Raw genomic sequence first — 14,789 nt, forward strand, 5'->3', positions numbered from 1 at the left:
TTTCCCTATACTCAGGATATTTCTTCTCCTTAGTCCCTGGAACATTATTAATGCTTCCCTGAGCTTTTCCCTGAGCTTTTCCCTGGGCTTTTCCCTGGGCTTTATTAGGACTAGCCAGATCCCTGTCACAGTATCTAGGTGCCGGACTATGCTATCCTTGATCAGTGCTTCAACCATCTTTCCAGGGACAGACGTAAGGCTCACAGGTCTGTAGTTGCCCGGTTCCCCTCTCGATCCTTTTTTGAAAATTGGCGTGACGTTTGCTATCTTCCAGTCTTCTGGTATCTGTCCATTGGGGTTTTCTTCTTGCTCAAGGTGTAGATTGATGTCTCCTGCTAAAAGGTTGTGGGTGCCGGCTGCCGAGTTCATGAGAAGGAATTCGAAGTAGTCTTCTTTTGCTAGATTCCATTTATTAGGGAGAATGCAGAATAGCGTGATGATAAGGTTATCAATGTAGTCAGTTTTGGAGATTTTGCAGGTGAGGATTTCCAGGTCGTTGGTTAATTTGGAATCTAGGATTTGGAAGTGAAAGTGGTCACGGAGAATGATGGCCAGGCCACCTCCCCTTTTAGAGTTTCTTGAGAGGGAGATGATTTTGTAATGTGGTGGGAGAATATCCGCTATGATGGCATCCTGGTCGGAAATGAGCCATGTTTCGGTTAAAAGTACAATGTCTAGATGGGTTTCTTCCAGCCAATCTTTGAAGAGTTGGGCTTTATTTCTAACCGAGCGAATGTTCAGGTAGGCGCCAGGAAGAATGGATTGTTAAGAACATAAGAAACGCCTTCACCGGATCAGACCGAGGTCCATCTAGTCCGGCGATCCGCACACGTGGCGGCCCATTTAGGTACTCCTTTATGGAGACCCGGGTTTACCGTATCTCTCAATATGATATGCAAGAAGGTATGCATCCAACTTGCGCTTGAATCCCAGTACAGTAGTCTCCTCCACAACTTCCTCCGGGAGTGCATTCCAAGCATCCACCACACGCTGTGTGAAAGAAAACTTCCTGACATTTGTCCTGAACCTGCTGCCACTCAGTTTCAGGCTATGACCTCTTGTCCATGTCACATGTGAAAATGTCAGTAATGCTGCTTCTTGGTCTATTTTATCAAATCCTTTTAATATTTTGAAAGTCTCAATCAAATCCCCTCTCAGTCTTCTCGTCTCAAGGGTAAACAGTCCCAGTTTCCTAAGTCAATCTTTGTAGCTCAAATGTTCCATTCCTTTAATAAGTTTCGTGGCTCGCCTCTGCACTTTTTCCAGCAGAGTTATATCCTTTTTAAGGTATGGAGATCAGTGTTGGACACAGTATTCTAAGTGCGGTCTGACCATTGTTCTATAAAGTGGCAATATGACATCTTCGATCTACTCGTAATCCCCTTCTTAATTATGCCCAACATCCTATTTGCTTTCTTCGCCGCTGCAGCACATTGTGCCGATGGCTTTAGGGTACTGTCAATCAGTACCCCCAAATCCCTTTCCTGTTCGCTTTTTGCTAACTTAACCCCCAACATCTTATACTCATGTTTCTTGTTTTTCTTTCCTAGATGCATCACCTTGCATTTGTTTATGTTCTGGGAGGGGCGAAGGTTCCGTGCGTTGTAAATTTTTTAGGGATCGTTTTCTATTGTGTGTTGGTCTGGGTGGGTGGCGGGTAGTGTTGATCACAGGGATGGGGAAAGGACCTGTTTCTGTGACGTCATGAACGAACCGGTGGGATCGGAGGAATTTATCAGGTCCTGGGATTGTAGTCCATGCGATGTAGGTTGGTATAGGTTCGAAGGCTAAAGCTTTTGTAATCCAGCCTCTTGTGCTAAGCAAGTAGAGGAGGAGAAAGGCAATGAGCTTGTAAGTGGGCCTAGACATGTTGGGGAAACAGGTAGGGTGGTGAAGGGAGGCTTGACAGGGAGAGGGGGGGAGAGCAGACTGGAGAAGCAGGGGAGGAGGGGAGACAGACGCTTAAGGGGAGGTGGGAAAATACGAAATACTCATGGGCAGATAGGAGGAAAGGATCTGAGGGCTTGAGTGCAGGTACTGAATATAGGTCTATGAACAGATGTTCAAAATAAGACTATGAGCAGGTATGATATAAAAGACTATGAGTAGATCTGTACTAAATAGGAATATGAGCAGGTATGTTATAAAAGACTATGAACAGTTCTATAAGACGGAATATAGGTCTAGGCCACAGGTGTCAAAGTCGGTCCTCGAGGGCCAGAATCCAGTCGGGTTTTCAGGATTTCCCCAATGAATCTGCATGAGATCTATTTGCATGCACTGCTTTCAATGCATATTCATTGGGGAAATCCAGAAAACCCGACTGGATTCCGGCCCTCGAGGAGGGACTTTGACACCCCTGGTCTAGGCAATACGAGGTGTAAGTCATGAGCAGGTGTAAGTCATGAGCAGGTGTGCAATATGAATCTAAAAGCAGAAGTGGTATAGGCTAAGAACAGGTAGGTAATAAAGTCTATGAACAGGTATGAGATAAGAGTCATGGGCAGATAACAAATATATAAATCTATGAACTTTAAAAGATAGTGCTCTGATCAGGGTGGCCACAAGTGAGAGTCAAGGAATATAGTACGTGGCCCTAACGAATTAGAGACACTGAACTTGGTGTCGGTCCTTGGTGGGTTGTTGGTATAGGAGGTGATAGGCCTGGAGAACCAGCTGTTGGGGGCAGGGCTAACCGCCGATCGCGTTGTGTCCTCCGGTGCAGTGAAGGGGGACGACTCGATCTCACTTCCCCTTCACTGTGCTGCGGCAGGAAAAGGTCTGGTCTGCTGAGCCCTTAAGAGGGCTGGAAAGCAGGCCAGATGAAGAATCGGCTGTTGGGGGCAGGACTAACCGCCGACCGCATTGTGTCCTCCGGTGCAGTCAGGGATCTCAAATCATCAGGGGTCTCAAAGTCCCTCCTTGAGGGCCACAATCCAGTCGGGTTTTCAGGATTTCCCCAATGAATATGCATGAGATCTATGTGCATGCACTGCTTTCAATACATATTTATTGGGGAAATCCTGAAAACCCAACTGGATTGCGGCCCTCAAGGAGGGACTTTGAGATCCCTGGTGTACATGGAGTAACACAGATCTGACAAATTAAAGCAAATTGTTTAATAGTGTCCCACTTCTGCAAGGAAGAATTTCCTTTCTTACCCTTAAATAGTTTATTTCTCTTAGCCTGGCACTATTCCATGAACATTTTCTCAAAGTCTCATTAACGCTCACTCATCATCACATTCCATTCTTTGAAGTACCGAAAGCTGCACTTAACTTAGTCCGTCGATTTCAGTCAACAGTTTCTCCAGCGGCCGAAAAGACTCAAACACTCTGCTGTTTTCAGTCCAGGGGGGGGTGGGATGTCCTCCAACGTGCTCGTACTGAAAATTATTGTGGCTGTTCACTGCTCAATCATTAGCCATTTTTCAAACGCTCTCCAGCATTCTCCCAACAGGCGTACCCTATTTCGCTGCAAGCATCTTCAGGGGAAAAAAAATCACAGAGAACAAAGCAAACCACAGCTGCAACGGTAGTCCGGACAGGGGGTGTTTGGGTTCTACAATATGCTGAAGAGGGCTGTGATATCAGTGGAAGACTGGGTATGCTGAATTGAATTGTATGGACTTCTTTTATTTAATTATTATTATTATTATTTATTTATTACAATTTTAACATAGGGCTCTCTTTACAAGGCACGCTAGCGGTTTAACGCGCGTAATAGCGTGCGTTAAACCGCCGGACGCGCTAGCCGCTACCGCCTCCTCTTGAGCAGGTGGTATTTTTGGCCAGCGCAGGGGTTAGCACATGATGAAAAGTCGCGCGCGTGGCTTTGTAAAAGGAGCCCATAGTTTCACAAGAGACATCTTGTTCAAGAAAAGCAGAAAGTAACATTTCACAAAGAACACATCCAATAGTATAATTCTATAATAGGGATAAGAAAAAAAAAAATAAAAACTTAATTCTTTCTTAGACCTCTATTCAAAAGTGGGAGGAGGAGTACACAAAGTGTAAGGAGCAACTCAATTAAGCAAATAATCAAGAATAGGCTTAACGGTAAAATATAAAGGCCCTACTTTGATTATGACTATCTAGATTAAATTACACTGTCCCTGATGTTATTTTCTTCATATCTAGGAAGGCTCTGCGTTTTTCTGGCAAAAAGAAAACATATTTTAACCCTTGAAATTTAACTAAGCATTTGTAGGGATAAGTCAAGAGTTAGTCTCAGGTCACATTGCCAGAAAAAGTTTTCTCCGTTCATGTGTGTTCCTTGTGACATCCGGGAAAATCCATACTTTTTTTCCATAAAATGAAATTTGAGAGTTACGAAAATACATTCTTTGAATTTCATTTAGGTCTTGTTCAAAGACCAAAGAAACTAATAATGTCGCGCTCTCTGTTTCAGAGGATAGTGTGGATTCCAATAATTCAGTAATATTTAATGGTTCTATCACATTTGGAGCTCCCTCAGCTATAGAGGTATCCAACTGCCTCTTAGTAGGTAGATAATATACACGATTCATTGGTGGTATTTGTTCAGGGGAGTATTTCAATATTTCTATCAGATTTGAACATTTCGAGGGGTGTCACTCCAAATGCCTTCAGAAAATTCAGTAATCTTAAGTTCAATCTTCTATTATGATTTTCTAATTGCTCAAATTTTCTATTAAGAATAATTTTTTCCTTAAGATAACCATTTCGCGACCTTAGAATTACAGGGTTCTAAGTGACAATTTTCAGTATTTTTAACTCCGATGACTTCCAGGTTCTATCTGACATGTAGATGTTACAACACTCACGAGGATTTATTGCAACTTAACCATTCCTTCATTTCATAAGAAATTACATGGTTCTATGTACAGAAATTAGTCTATGCATGGGATTACAAGGTTCTAACTGCGAGCCAACTTTCGGTACAATTAGAACCATGTAATTCTGAGGTCACGATTTGTCAATTCTTGTAAATTTAACACTTCATCATTGACCTTGTTAATTTCTGAGGAAAATTCTTCTTTAGTATGAGTTAATGATTTCCCCAAAACGTCCACAGTACTCACAAGATTAGTCAATTCCTGCGAAGATCTGGCTACTGTCGTAATCAGCCGCTCAAGAGCTTCCCAGATATTCTCTAGGGTAACCACTGCAGGTTTCTTCTGTCCTTTTCTAACCACAAGACTGGTTCCCAGGAATCTCTGCTCTCCTTGTTCTCTCAAGAGCTCAGCCCCTTCCAACGGTGTTATCGCCAGGCGTTTCCTCCATACCTGGGTCACCCAACTGAGCTGCGAGTGGAGCAGGGCACGGTGGTGGGGATAGTCTCTGGAGGAGAGAGAGAAACCTCTAGCCCCAAATTGCCGGAAGCTCCTCGCGCCAGCAAATGCTCGGGGAATCCTCCGGATCCATAAGAGCCAACCGCGGCAGCCACAAAGGCCAAAATTGAACGCTGGGTCGGAGTCGAAGTCTGTGAAGTGGAGGGTTCCATCCGGACAGCTCCCTTCTGCTTAGAATGAGGCATTAAGGTGCACGCAAAGCAAGGGGGAGGGAGCGGAGGGTTGTCAGAGGCATGGGAGGGGTTGTGTGGCGGCGGAAGGGAGTGGGAATCTCTCCCGCTGCCGGGGGGAGGTGTCGTGTGATTATGTGATGTGGCAAGAGAGAATGGGCATCTCTACTGCTGCTGGAGAGGAATGTGTCAGGGGGTGTTGCTTAGCGGCGGGAGGTAGTGGGCATCTCTCCCGCTGCCGGGGGATGGGCAGGTGTCAGGTTGGGGGTTGTTTGACTTTGGCATCTCGATTTGTTTTTCTTGGGTTTTTTTTGTTTTGTGTCTATTCTGCACATGTGCCCATTGCTATCACCAGCAATGTGCACATGCAAATTTAGCGAATCATTGCTACTCTCCGCCAGCCTCATTTGCATGAGCCGTTTTTTGGAGAATGACTCACTTTTTTTAAATCGCTACAATAACGGCTCCAGCAGCGGCCCATCAGTTTTTAACACAAATTCTTGAGAATCTAGCCCTGAGTGCAGTCGCATTTCCCTAAACAAGGTTGGGAAATCAGAAATGATGTTACTGCACGTTTCAGCCTTCTTCCCAATTCCAGTACTCATTACTCAAATAAATGGGACTAACCCTTTTTAATCTGCTGATGAAAAAGAGCCAGATGGTTTGACGTGGGTGGTGGTGAAAGTTTTGCATGTTTGTAAGACTGCATGGTTGTGAATTTAAGTTTTGTTTTTGTCTGTTCAATAAGGATGCTGAACCTTGGGGGTGGGTGTCAAGGGTTCATAGACAACGGCGCGAAAGACAAAAGCGCGCGCTGACAATTGAGCGCAGCGCGCGCCGCTCTAAATTACAGTTTTTAGGGGCTCCGATGGGGGTTTTGTTGGGGAACCCCCCCAGTTTACTTAATAGACATCGCGCCGGCGTTATGGGGGGTTTGGGGGGTTGTAACCCTCCACATTTTACTGTAAACTGAACTTTTTCCCTAAAAACAGGGAAAAAGTGAAGTTTTCAGTAAAATGTGGGGGTTACAACCCCCCACACCCCCTACAACGCCCCCACAACACGGCGCGATCTCTATTAAGTAACCCACGCCCCCCCGTCGGAGCGCTAAAAACAGTAATTTAGAGCGGTGCGGCGGCGCGCGCTGCGCTCAATTGTCTGGGCGCGCCTTTGTCCCGGCGCACTTTTGACCTGACACCGTGTCAGGGGGAGAGGTGATTAGGATCATGGGGGGAAAAAAAGAATTAATGACATTGCTCATATCACTTCTAGGTATGCAAAGGTTTAGGAATAAGCCCTTGTACGTTATTTCATACTGTTTTTAAGAGGATGCTGCGGGTGTAGGGGTCAGTCAGAATGCCAGACGTGGTTTGAGTCTGTGTAGTGAGTTCCTCCCCTTCCTTCTCTTGGTGCACAGCCTGTGTGCAGTTAGTGTGAGCCATGAATAGAGAGCAAAGACTCTCTGAAGTGAAGAAGACCTTTGCCATAGTAACCTGCGTTCTTTGCCTCTGTATCACTGTTATTCCATGCTAAAAATATCTCCATCTTTCCTCTCTCAAACAAGACGTAATTATTGTACTGCTTCTTTTTTTTTTTTTTTTTTAAGTTTCAGCTCCCCTCAATCCCTACAAGCTAGGCTGTGAAAACAAAGCAGCAAGCAATAGAAACATCAAAGAAAAGGAAAAGTTAAGGTGTTATTAAGGACTTCTGAGAAACAGGTCTTCCTCTCTGGATTCTTCTCCCAGATCCTGATTTCTCTAGGGCTTTTAATTGTCTCCTGGAGCGTGTAATTGGAATTTGTGTGGTTAAGTCCTGGAAGCAGAATTCTAGTGGAACAAAAAAGCTTTAGAAGCAGTAAGTAGGGGATGGGAATGAAGAAATCTGATATTTCTGGCATGCAGATACCCTGTAGGGATGTGTGCACATGCTCAAAATCTGTGGTTTGTTTTGGGACGTTTTCCTGATTTGCAGATGTTTTTTCAGTCTGTTTTGGACACTGGTTTTAATTAAACATTTTCATGAACAATAGAACTTCTTTAATGCTTGCAGGTATGTGCGTTAATTCACAGGTTAGCTAGCATGTGTTGAACTATCCGCATTGTACTGCTGAGTAAGAGGAAAGAAATATGTTTTCAACCCCATTTAATGTGAGGCCAGAGCTGTCCAGGCTGGCATCGCTCTCTGAACTTCAGAATTTTCTCTTTTAAACTGGCCACCATGGTCTCCAAAATCAATAGCCATGAGGGGGAGAGAGATGAAACTAGTAGGCTGCAGCTTGCAAGCAGTCCGCATTGGCACAAAGTCAGAGAGTACTTTTTAGCTAATGACTGCACCAGTTCTGAAAAGGAACGTAGACAAGGACATTCTCTTGAAGTTCATGGTGGATAGAAAGTGCAACATTTATGCACCTGTTTATTTGTATGAAAATAATATGCCATCTACTCACTTTGGTTTTCTCCCTAACCTAAGCACCCCCTTGAGAACTCTTCCTCCTCACATTCTGGTCAAAATTGCTTACATAATGAAATAATTTATATTTAGCGGCATTGAGGAAGGGCAGTTTCCTGAAGACTTATTAACATAGTCAAGTTATGTTTTGCCCACATAAGTAGCTTTGAAAATTGAGCCCCTAATGTCCTACTTATCTTTTGGAGGCAAACTTTATTATTATTATTTAAATTTTAGATTTATTTTCTAATAAATAGAAATAAAACAAAGACAAAAAATGACATTTGACTAACTTAATCACAATTAAAATCATAGCTCTCATTTGAATTTAAACCTTATAATAATAATTTTATTTCTTATATACCGCTATACCGTGAAGTTTGAAGTGGTTTACAATAAATTGTGAAGTGCTTATTGTGAAGTGCTCAGACCTTATACCCTTAGATTTAGTGTTATCACCGAACTGAGGTTAACACAGGGACCATCATTGACTTTACTGTCCCTGACCCGACCACAAAGGGTATAAGGTCTGAGCACTTCACAATAAGGTTTAAATTCAATTGAGAGCTGTGATTTTAATTGTGATTATTCATTTTCATCACAGAATAATACGAGTTATCTCCCTATTAGTTTGTTGGATTTGACTAACTTAATACATTTTTTTTTTTAGCTTTTGAAGGCAATACCACCTTCTTCAGATCAGAAAAGTCATTTTTCAATGGGTGGCATGATATCAGTAGATTCTGTCTAATACATCAGCTTAGTGTTTGTGCCTGGCCAGCTGTAGTGTATTGCTGTTTAGTTGTAAATGAAAGAGCTTTTTTTTATATAGACTGTGTGGGCCTGATTCTCCAAAGTGCGTCCCGATTTTAGGCAGCTGTAGGCGTCCTACAGCTGTCTAATCAGCCAATCGGGATGCACGTTTAAAAAAAAAAAAAATGCTCCCCAGGCAGGCCTGAAGGCGCCTCCGGGAGCCTAGGGAGACCCGCAAGATGCCTAAGGGCCTTAGGCAGGCCTTAGGCGAACCTAGGCGGCCCTACGCGTCTCCCTAGTAGAGGAGAAGCTTAAAATGTAGGCCAGCAAAATGCTGGTCTACATTGTAAGTAGACGCAGCCGCTATACTTATCGCGGCAAGGGATCTCTCTGCCGCTATAAGTATAGCGGGCCGCGGCCTGTCCGATCGCTGGCAGGAGGGTGCCCAATATATCCTGCCCGAAGACGCAACCTCCCCCCCCCTGACAATATCGATCGCTGGCAGGAGGGTGCCCAATCCCTCCTGGTCGAATATGCACCCTCCCCTCCCTCAACAATATCGATCACTGGCAGGAGGGTGCCCAATCCCTCCTGCCCGAAGACGCACCCTCCCCCCGGCGCTAACAACCCCAAAACCTCCACCCCACCAAACTAACCTGTTCTTACGGCCAGATGGGTTTTGCCCGTCCAGTCGGCAGGCACGCCTAGTTGAAATGAGGCGGGCCCGCCCCTTCCCGGCCCATCCCGCCGAAGCCTAAGGCCTGATTGGCCCAGACTCTAGAAGCCTGGACCAATCAGGCCTTAGGCATTGCGGGTCCGCCCATCCCCACTTAATCTAAGGCCTGATTGGCCAATCAGACCTTAGACTTAGTTTGGTGGGATGGAGGTTTGGGGGTTGTTAGCGCCGGGGGGGGGAGGGTGCATCTTCGGGCAGGAGGGTTTGGGCACCCTCCTGCCAGCGATCGATATTGTCGGGGGGGGGGGGGGGGAGGGTGCGTCTTCAGGCAGGAGGGATTGGGCACCCTCCTGCCAGCGATCGGTCAGGCCGCGGCCCGCTATACTTATAGCGGCAGAGAGATCCCTTGCCGCGATAAGTGTAGCGGGCCATGTCTAATCTAACCCGATTCTCTAACCAGCGTCTGTAACATGGACGCCGGTTACAGAATCGGGGTTTAGTGTAGGCCGATTCTGAATAGGACGCCTCTCCTGGGCGTCCTATACAGAATCAGGGCCTAGGTGTCTTGCGGGCCTCGCCTTCAATATAGGTGGCCTGCCTGGGGAGCATTTTTTTTTTAAAAACTTGCATCCCGATTGGCTGATTAGACAGCTGTAGGACGCCTACAGCTGCCTAAAATCGGGACGCACTTTGGAGAATCAGGCCCTAAATGTACAAGTGATAAGGACTCTACATTTGTTGATTTTATAATGTATGGACATTGGTTCAACTCTTTGTTATCAGATCAAATCCACCAATGAGCATTTTTTTTCCAGTTTATATTAATGCATGATGTAACTTGCCTTACATTAGTGATGTAGTTTAGAGTTACTTATACCTTGTGGTCAAAAAGGTCAGACTTTGCATGTGCTGAAGATTTCTTTTGGATAGGAGCATAGATAGCAAAGTGGGCTACCATTCCGGAGTATTATCAATATGAGTTAATGTTAAGATGTGTTGTTTTACAATAACTTGTGCACAGGTCCCATTTTATGCAATGAAACCCAACTACTAATAAAGCAGTGGTCTCAAACTCAAACCCTTTGCAGGGCCACATTTTGGATTTGTAGGTACTTGGAGGGCCTCAGAAAAAAATATAGTTAATGTCTTATTAAAGAAATGACAATTTTGTATGAAGTAAAACTCTTTATAGTTTATAAATGTTTCCTTTTGGCTAAGTCTTAATAATAATATTGTAATTTATAGCTAAAGAGACATATGATCAAGAAACTGTTTTATTTTACTTTTGTGATTATGATAAAATAGTACCTGGCGGGCTGCAAGTTTGAGACCACTGTAATAAAGGGTCTCATTGCATAACATCTCCCTTTAATTAAAGAAAAGAGAAATGTCTCAAGAAATTGAAATTGATATTATAAAGTAAGCCTAGTATAGGGCAATGCAAGCCATTGTGACACCACTGATATCACTGATGAGGTTGACTCATAGGCACTGGTGGAATGAGGCATTTATGACATCACAGTATCAGTTCTGGGAGCTCCCATTTTATGCAGAGAGACCTAGTTATTAACTGGGGTTCATAATAAAATAGCATGTCTTAATGGTAGTCCGTGTTGATACCTCCCACATTCCCCCCCCAAAAAAAACTAGCTATAGTTTGAAATTGCATATGTAACACCTAGGACTCATTTGTCACGTTGAATTTTCTCTGTATACATGTACATAACTGGGTATGTAATCTGTTTACTGATACAAAGGCTATTAGAAGTATAGGGGCCCTTTCAACAAACTGCAGTAAAAAGCGGTCTTAGCACATCCTTGCACAGGTCATTCATGAACACTAAAGCCATTTTTACCACCAGAGTAAAATGGCCAATTTTTCTATTTCCCCTATTAATGGCCACCTGCTAATTTTCCCATTTACACATGGCCATCAGTACGTGAGTCCCTACCATCGCTTTTTTTTTTAAGTTCAAAAAAGTTTTATTAAATTTTCCATAATAAAGACAAATATCAGGATCACAAGATACAGAATGAAAATACAGTAATGATAGTAATTGGTGATCACATAATAACAATTACGCTACAAGAAGCTGATCAAAGAATTATCTAGTGACCCTACCATTACTTATTATATAGGTAGTAAGGTCTCATGTACTAAGCATGCATTAATCAGCACGCAGCAGTGTAGCTGCACTAACCGATTAGCACAGACCATGCCCACTCCCCAGACCTGCCCTACATATGGCTAGCACGTGTGCATCACAAAATTACCACTGGAGGCCTCAGCACACCCCAAGGTAAGCTATTTTTTGCTTTGGTAATTGTGTTCATGCCGCAGCTTAATAAAAGGGCTCTATAATTTCCCCTTATACTTTTGTATTTTGTATGACATTTGACTTATGCCTCTGCCAAAAATAATTTTATTTGGACTAGCCATTGGGGGGGGGGCCTTGGAGACCTGGGCCCCAGGCCTGCCCCCCCCCCCTGCTATTTTTGGGTCAAGCTGGCGAGGATGCCTAATCCCTGGCGTTCCAGGCATGCAAATGGAACAAATGTCTATCCACTCTCATCTCTAATTCTCCCTCCTACCAAACTTTCAGGAAGTCAATCAGAACTTATCTCTTTGACAAATATCTCTGACTCCCGCCCTCCTTGTAACTCTATTTTTAACTATGCCTTGTACCTCCCACCTTCCTGCACCTCCCACCTTCCTGCCTTCTCCCTACCTGCACCTCCTACCTACCTGCACCTGACTTTCTAAGTCACGCCGATTGACTTGTTTATAACCTCTCGATCTCCTTCTTGCCTGCTTCCGACTTGCTAAGTTATATTGATTGATTGACTTATTTGTAATTTCGCTGTAGATGTACTATTCTGGTACTGCGGTATACAAAAATAAAGTTATTATTATTATTATTATTATCCTTGCTGGCCAATTAGATCCACAGCCAGAACTACCCTAGCATTGTTTCTGCAGGGAAGAAGTCGATGGCCTCCCTTCCTGCTACTGACGTCTGCATGCCTCACGCATATTCAATTCGCACACAAACTAAGCAAGTGCAATGAGTGGTAATATCAGTGGCAGAAAGGGAGGCTGCTGATTCTTCCCTGCAGAGCACTGCTGAGACAGTTCTGGCTCTGAATCTCATTGGCTGGCAGAGATTGGGCATCCCTGCCAGCAAAGGTAAGAAATGGTGATGGTGGTGGTTGTTGGGGAGAGGAAATACATTGACGTTCCAGTCCACCCTTGCCCCCCCCCTCCCAGGTGTATAATACTGGCTGTGCGCCTGCTATACACTGTAAACTGCTTGGATCCCTTTTAGGCTGATATGCGGTATATAAAGTTTTTAATAAACATTTGTATGCCAATCTGTAACCGCGGCAGGAGTGCTGGAACAGGAAGAAGCTACTTCATCTATCAGCTTTTGCTCAGGAAGTATCTGTACATGAATATTTTTCACACCTAAGATGTGTTCTTATATTTCCAGCAATCGCAATCTTTAAAACCATAGCTTGCATTTCACTGTGTCTTAGTAGGACGTTAGCATCCATAAAGCAGTACTGTATCCTTGGAAAGCCTGAGGTGCCTGCTTGGATGTTTTGGGGATGCTTGATTCTGTCTAACAGCCTCTTATCATCTGTCCTAGGAGAAAGAAAGGAACGCAAAGCGGAAGAAGAAAAAAATGTCAGCAGTACAAAATGAAGAAACTGCTTTTCCCCCTGCCACAGAAGACGAGGAGATGGAAGTGTCAGGGATAAGTGGGAACGAAGAAGAAATGACAGAAGAGGCAGAGGGTAAGTGGCACTGCCAGTTGATCACAGCCACCCCTGTATCCATTAACTCCACTAGCCAGATGGATTTGGAATTCAGGAGAGTTATTAGATGATGCTGGTAAGCTGAGCTTTTAAATTTTGCTTTGGTGATGATGGAGCTCTGAGTTGGACTTGGCAGGCAAATATAAAGGTCCTTTGTACCAAGGGGAAAGCTCTGCTTTCTTGCTAGATAGTTCCACTGCTGAATTTTCTGATGTCCCTAATTCTGTCAGGCAATGATAAAGGCAAGCTTGCTCTCTGAGAAAGCCAAAGTCTGCAGCTCAGAAGGGTTTTCAGTGGAAATGGGACAGGTGCAGATGTGAGAGAGACAGTGACCGAACTGCCCATAATTGCCGTTTCAATCCAAAATAATTTATTTAAACGTGTCTGTAAATTATCATATCAAATACAAATTATTGTTTACAAACGTCTACGTCACTATAACATCATTAACAGTAAGCTGATACCCCTACCCCCAAAAAAAAATTGTAGTTTTATAGTGCACTTTTCAACATGTGAAAATCGCTGGGTGGTCGTGCTATATAAATCTGTAACTTCATCATAGAAACAGAAACACAGAAAAACGAAGGCGGATAAAGACCATATGGACTATCTAGTCTGCCTAACCATGCCATCCACTATCCGCTCCTGTTCCTTAGAGATCCAATGTACTTGTCCCAAGCTTTCTTGAATTTAGAAACACTTCATCTCCATCACCTCCACCGGAAGACCGTTCCACACACACACCACCCTTTCTGTGGAAAAAGTATTTTCTGAGCTTACTTCTGAATCTATCCCCTTTCACCTTTATCCTATGCCCTCACTCCAGAGTTTCTTTTCAATTGACTTGCCTCATGTACATTTATGCCACGTAGGTAATTAAACATATATCCTATCTCGGTTTAAAGATAACCTCATTCCGCTAGTCACATTAAACGTAGATAGTAACAACAAATAAAGCTGTAAAATTTCACATTGAATTTCCAAGTGGTTGCTGAGAAATAGCAAAAAAAAAAAAATACCCACTCTAGTGGGATACTTATTTTTTTTGCCTCATCCTGTAGATAGATATAAATATGAATAGATAGTGGCAACAACAGCTCTCGCATTAACTGTGCACTATATACACAGAATTTGGGGGGTAAGCATCAAATTGTGTATGCAACTTCATAGAATTAGGAAGTATCTGGATGGTGCCGCTGAAAATCATGCTCTTCCTAATTATATCTGATTTAGAATCCAATGTTGAGCAATTTAAAACTCTTTTAAAAACCTTTTTGTTTATGGATGCGTTAGATTGATAATTTAATAAATTTTTGATCAGTGCAGGGTTTTGTGAGGATTAATCTGAAACTGGGAGCACATATTTAGGCATTTAACTTTATCTTTACTTACTTTACAATTACTTATGTAGTTCCATTTTTTATTCTATTTTAACTTTTATTTTATTTTTACGCTTATTTTTATCATATGTAAACCGCATAGATGTTTTGCCAATGCAGTATATCTTTTTTTTTTAAATTTATTCATGCATTTTAACTTTTTTGACAAACACATAATCAAAAAGAAAGAAATAATACAATGGCAGTTTAAC

General features: G+C 43.2%; 1 protein-coding gene across 13 annotated transcripts in view; it reads left to right on the forward strand.

The window, feature by feature from the left end:
- NCOR2 (nuclear receptor corepressor 2) overlaps window positions 1–14,789 on the forward strand; it is an 844,184-nt gene that overhangs the window by 655,004 nt on the left and 174,391 nt on the right. For all 13 annotated transcript variants that reach the window (XM_033955736.1, XM_033955745.1, XM_033955746.1 and 10 more), the window contains exon 19: window positions 13,030–13,177. In XM_033955736.1, the coding sequence (XP_033811627.1) occupies window positions 13,030–13,177 (148 nt within the window). The remainder of the gene's footprint in view (window positions 1–13,029; window positions 13,178–14,789) is intronic.

The sequence above is a fragment of the Geotrypetes seraphini genome, chromosome 8 (assembly GCF_902459505.1).
Source record: "Geotrypetes seraphini chromosome 8, aGeoSer1.1, whole genome shotgun sequence".
NCBI classification, from domain to species: Eukaryota; Metazoa; Chordata; class Amphibia; order Gymnophiona; family Dermophiidae; genus Geotrypetes; species Geotrypetes seraphini.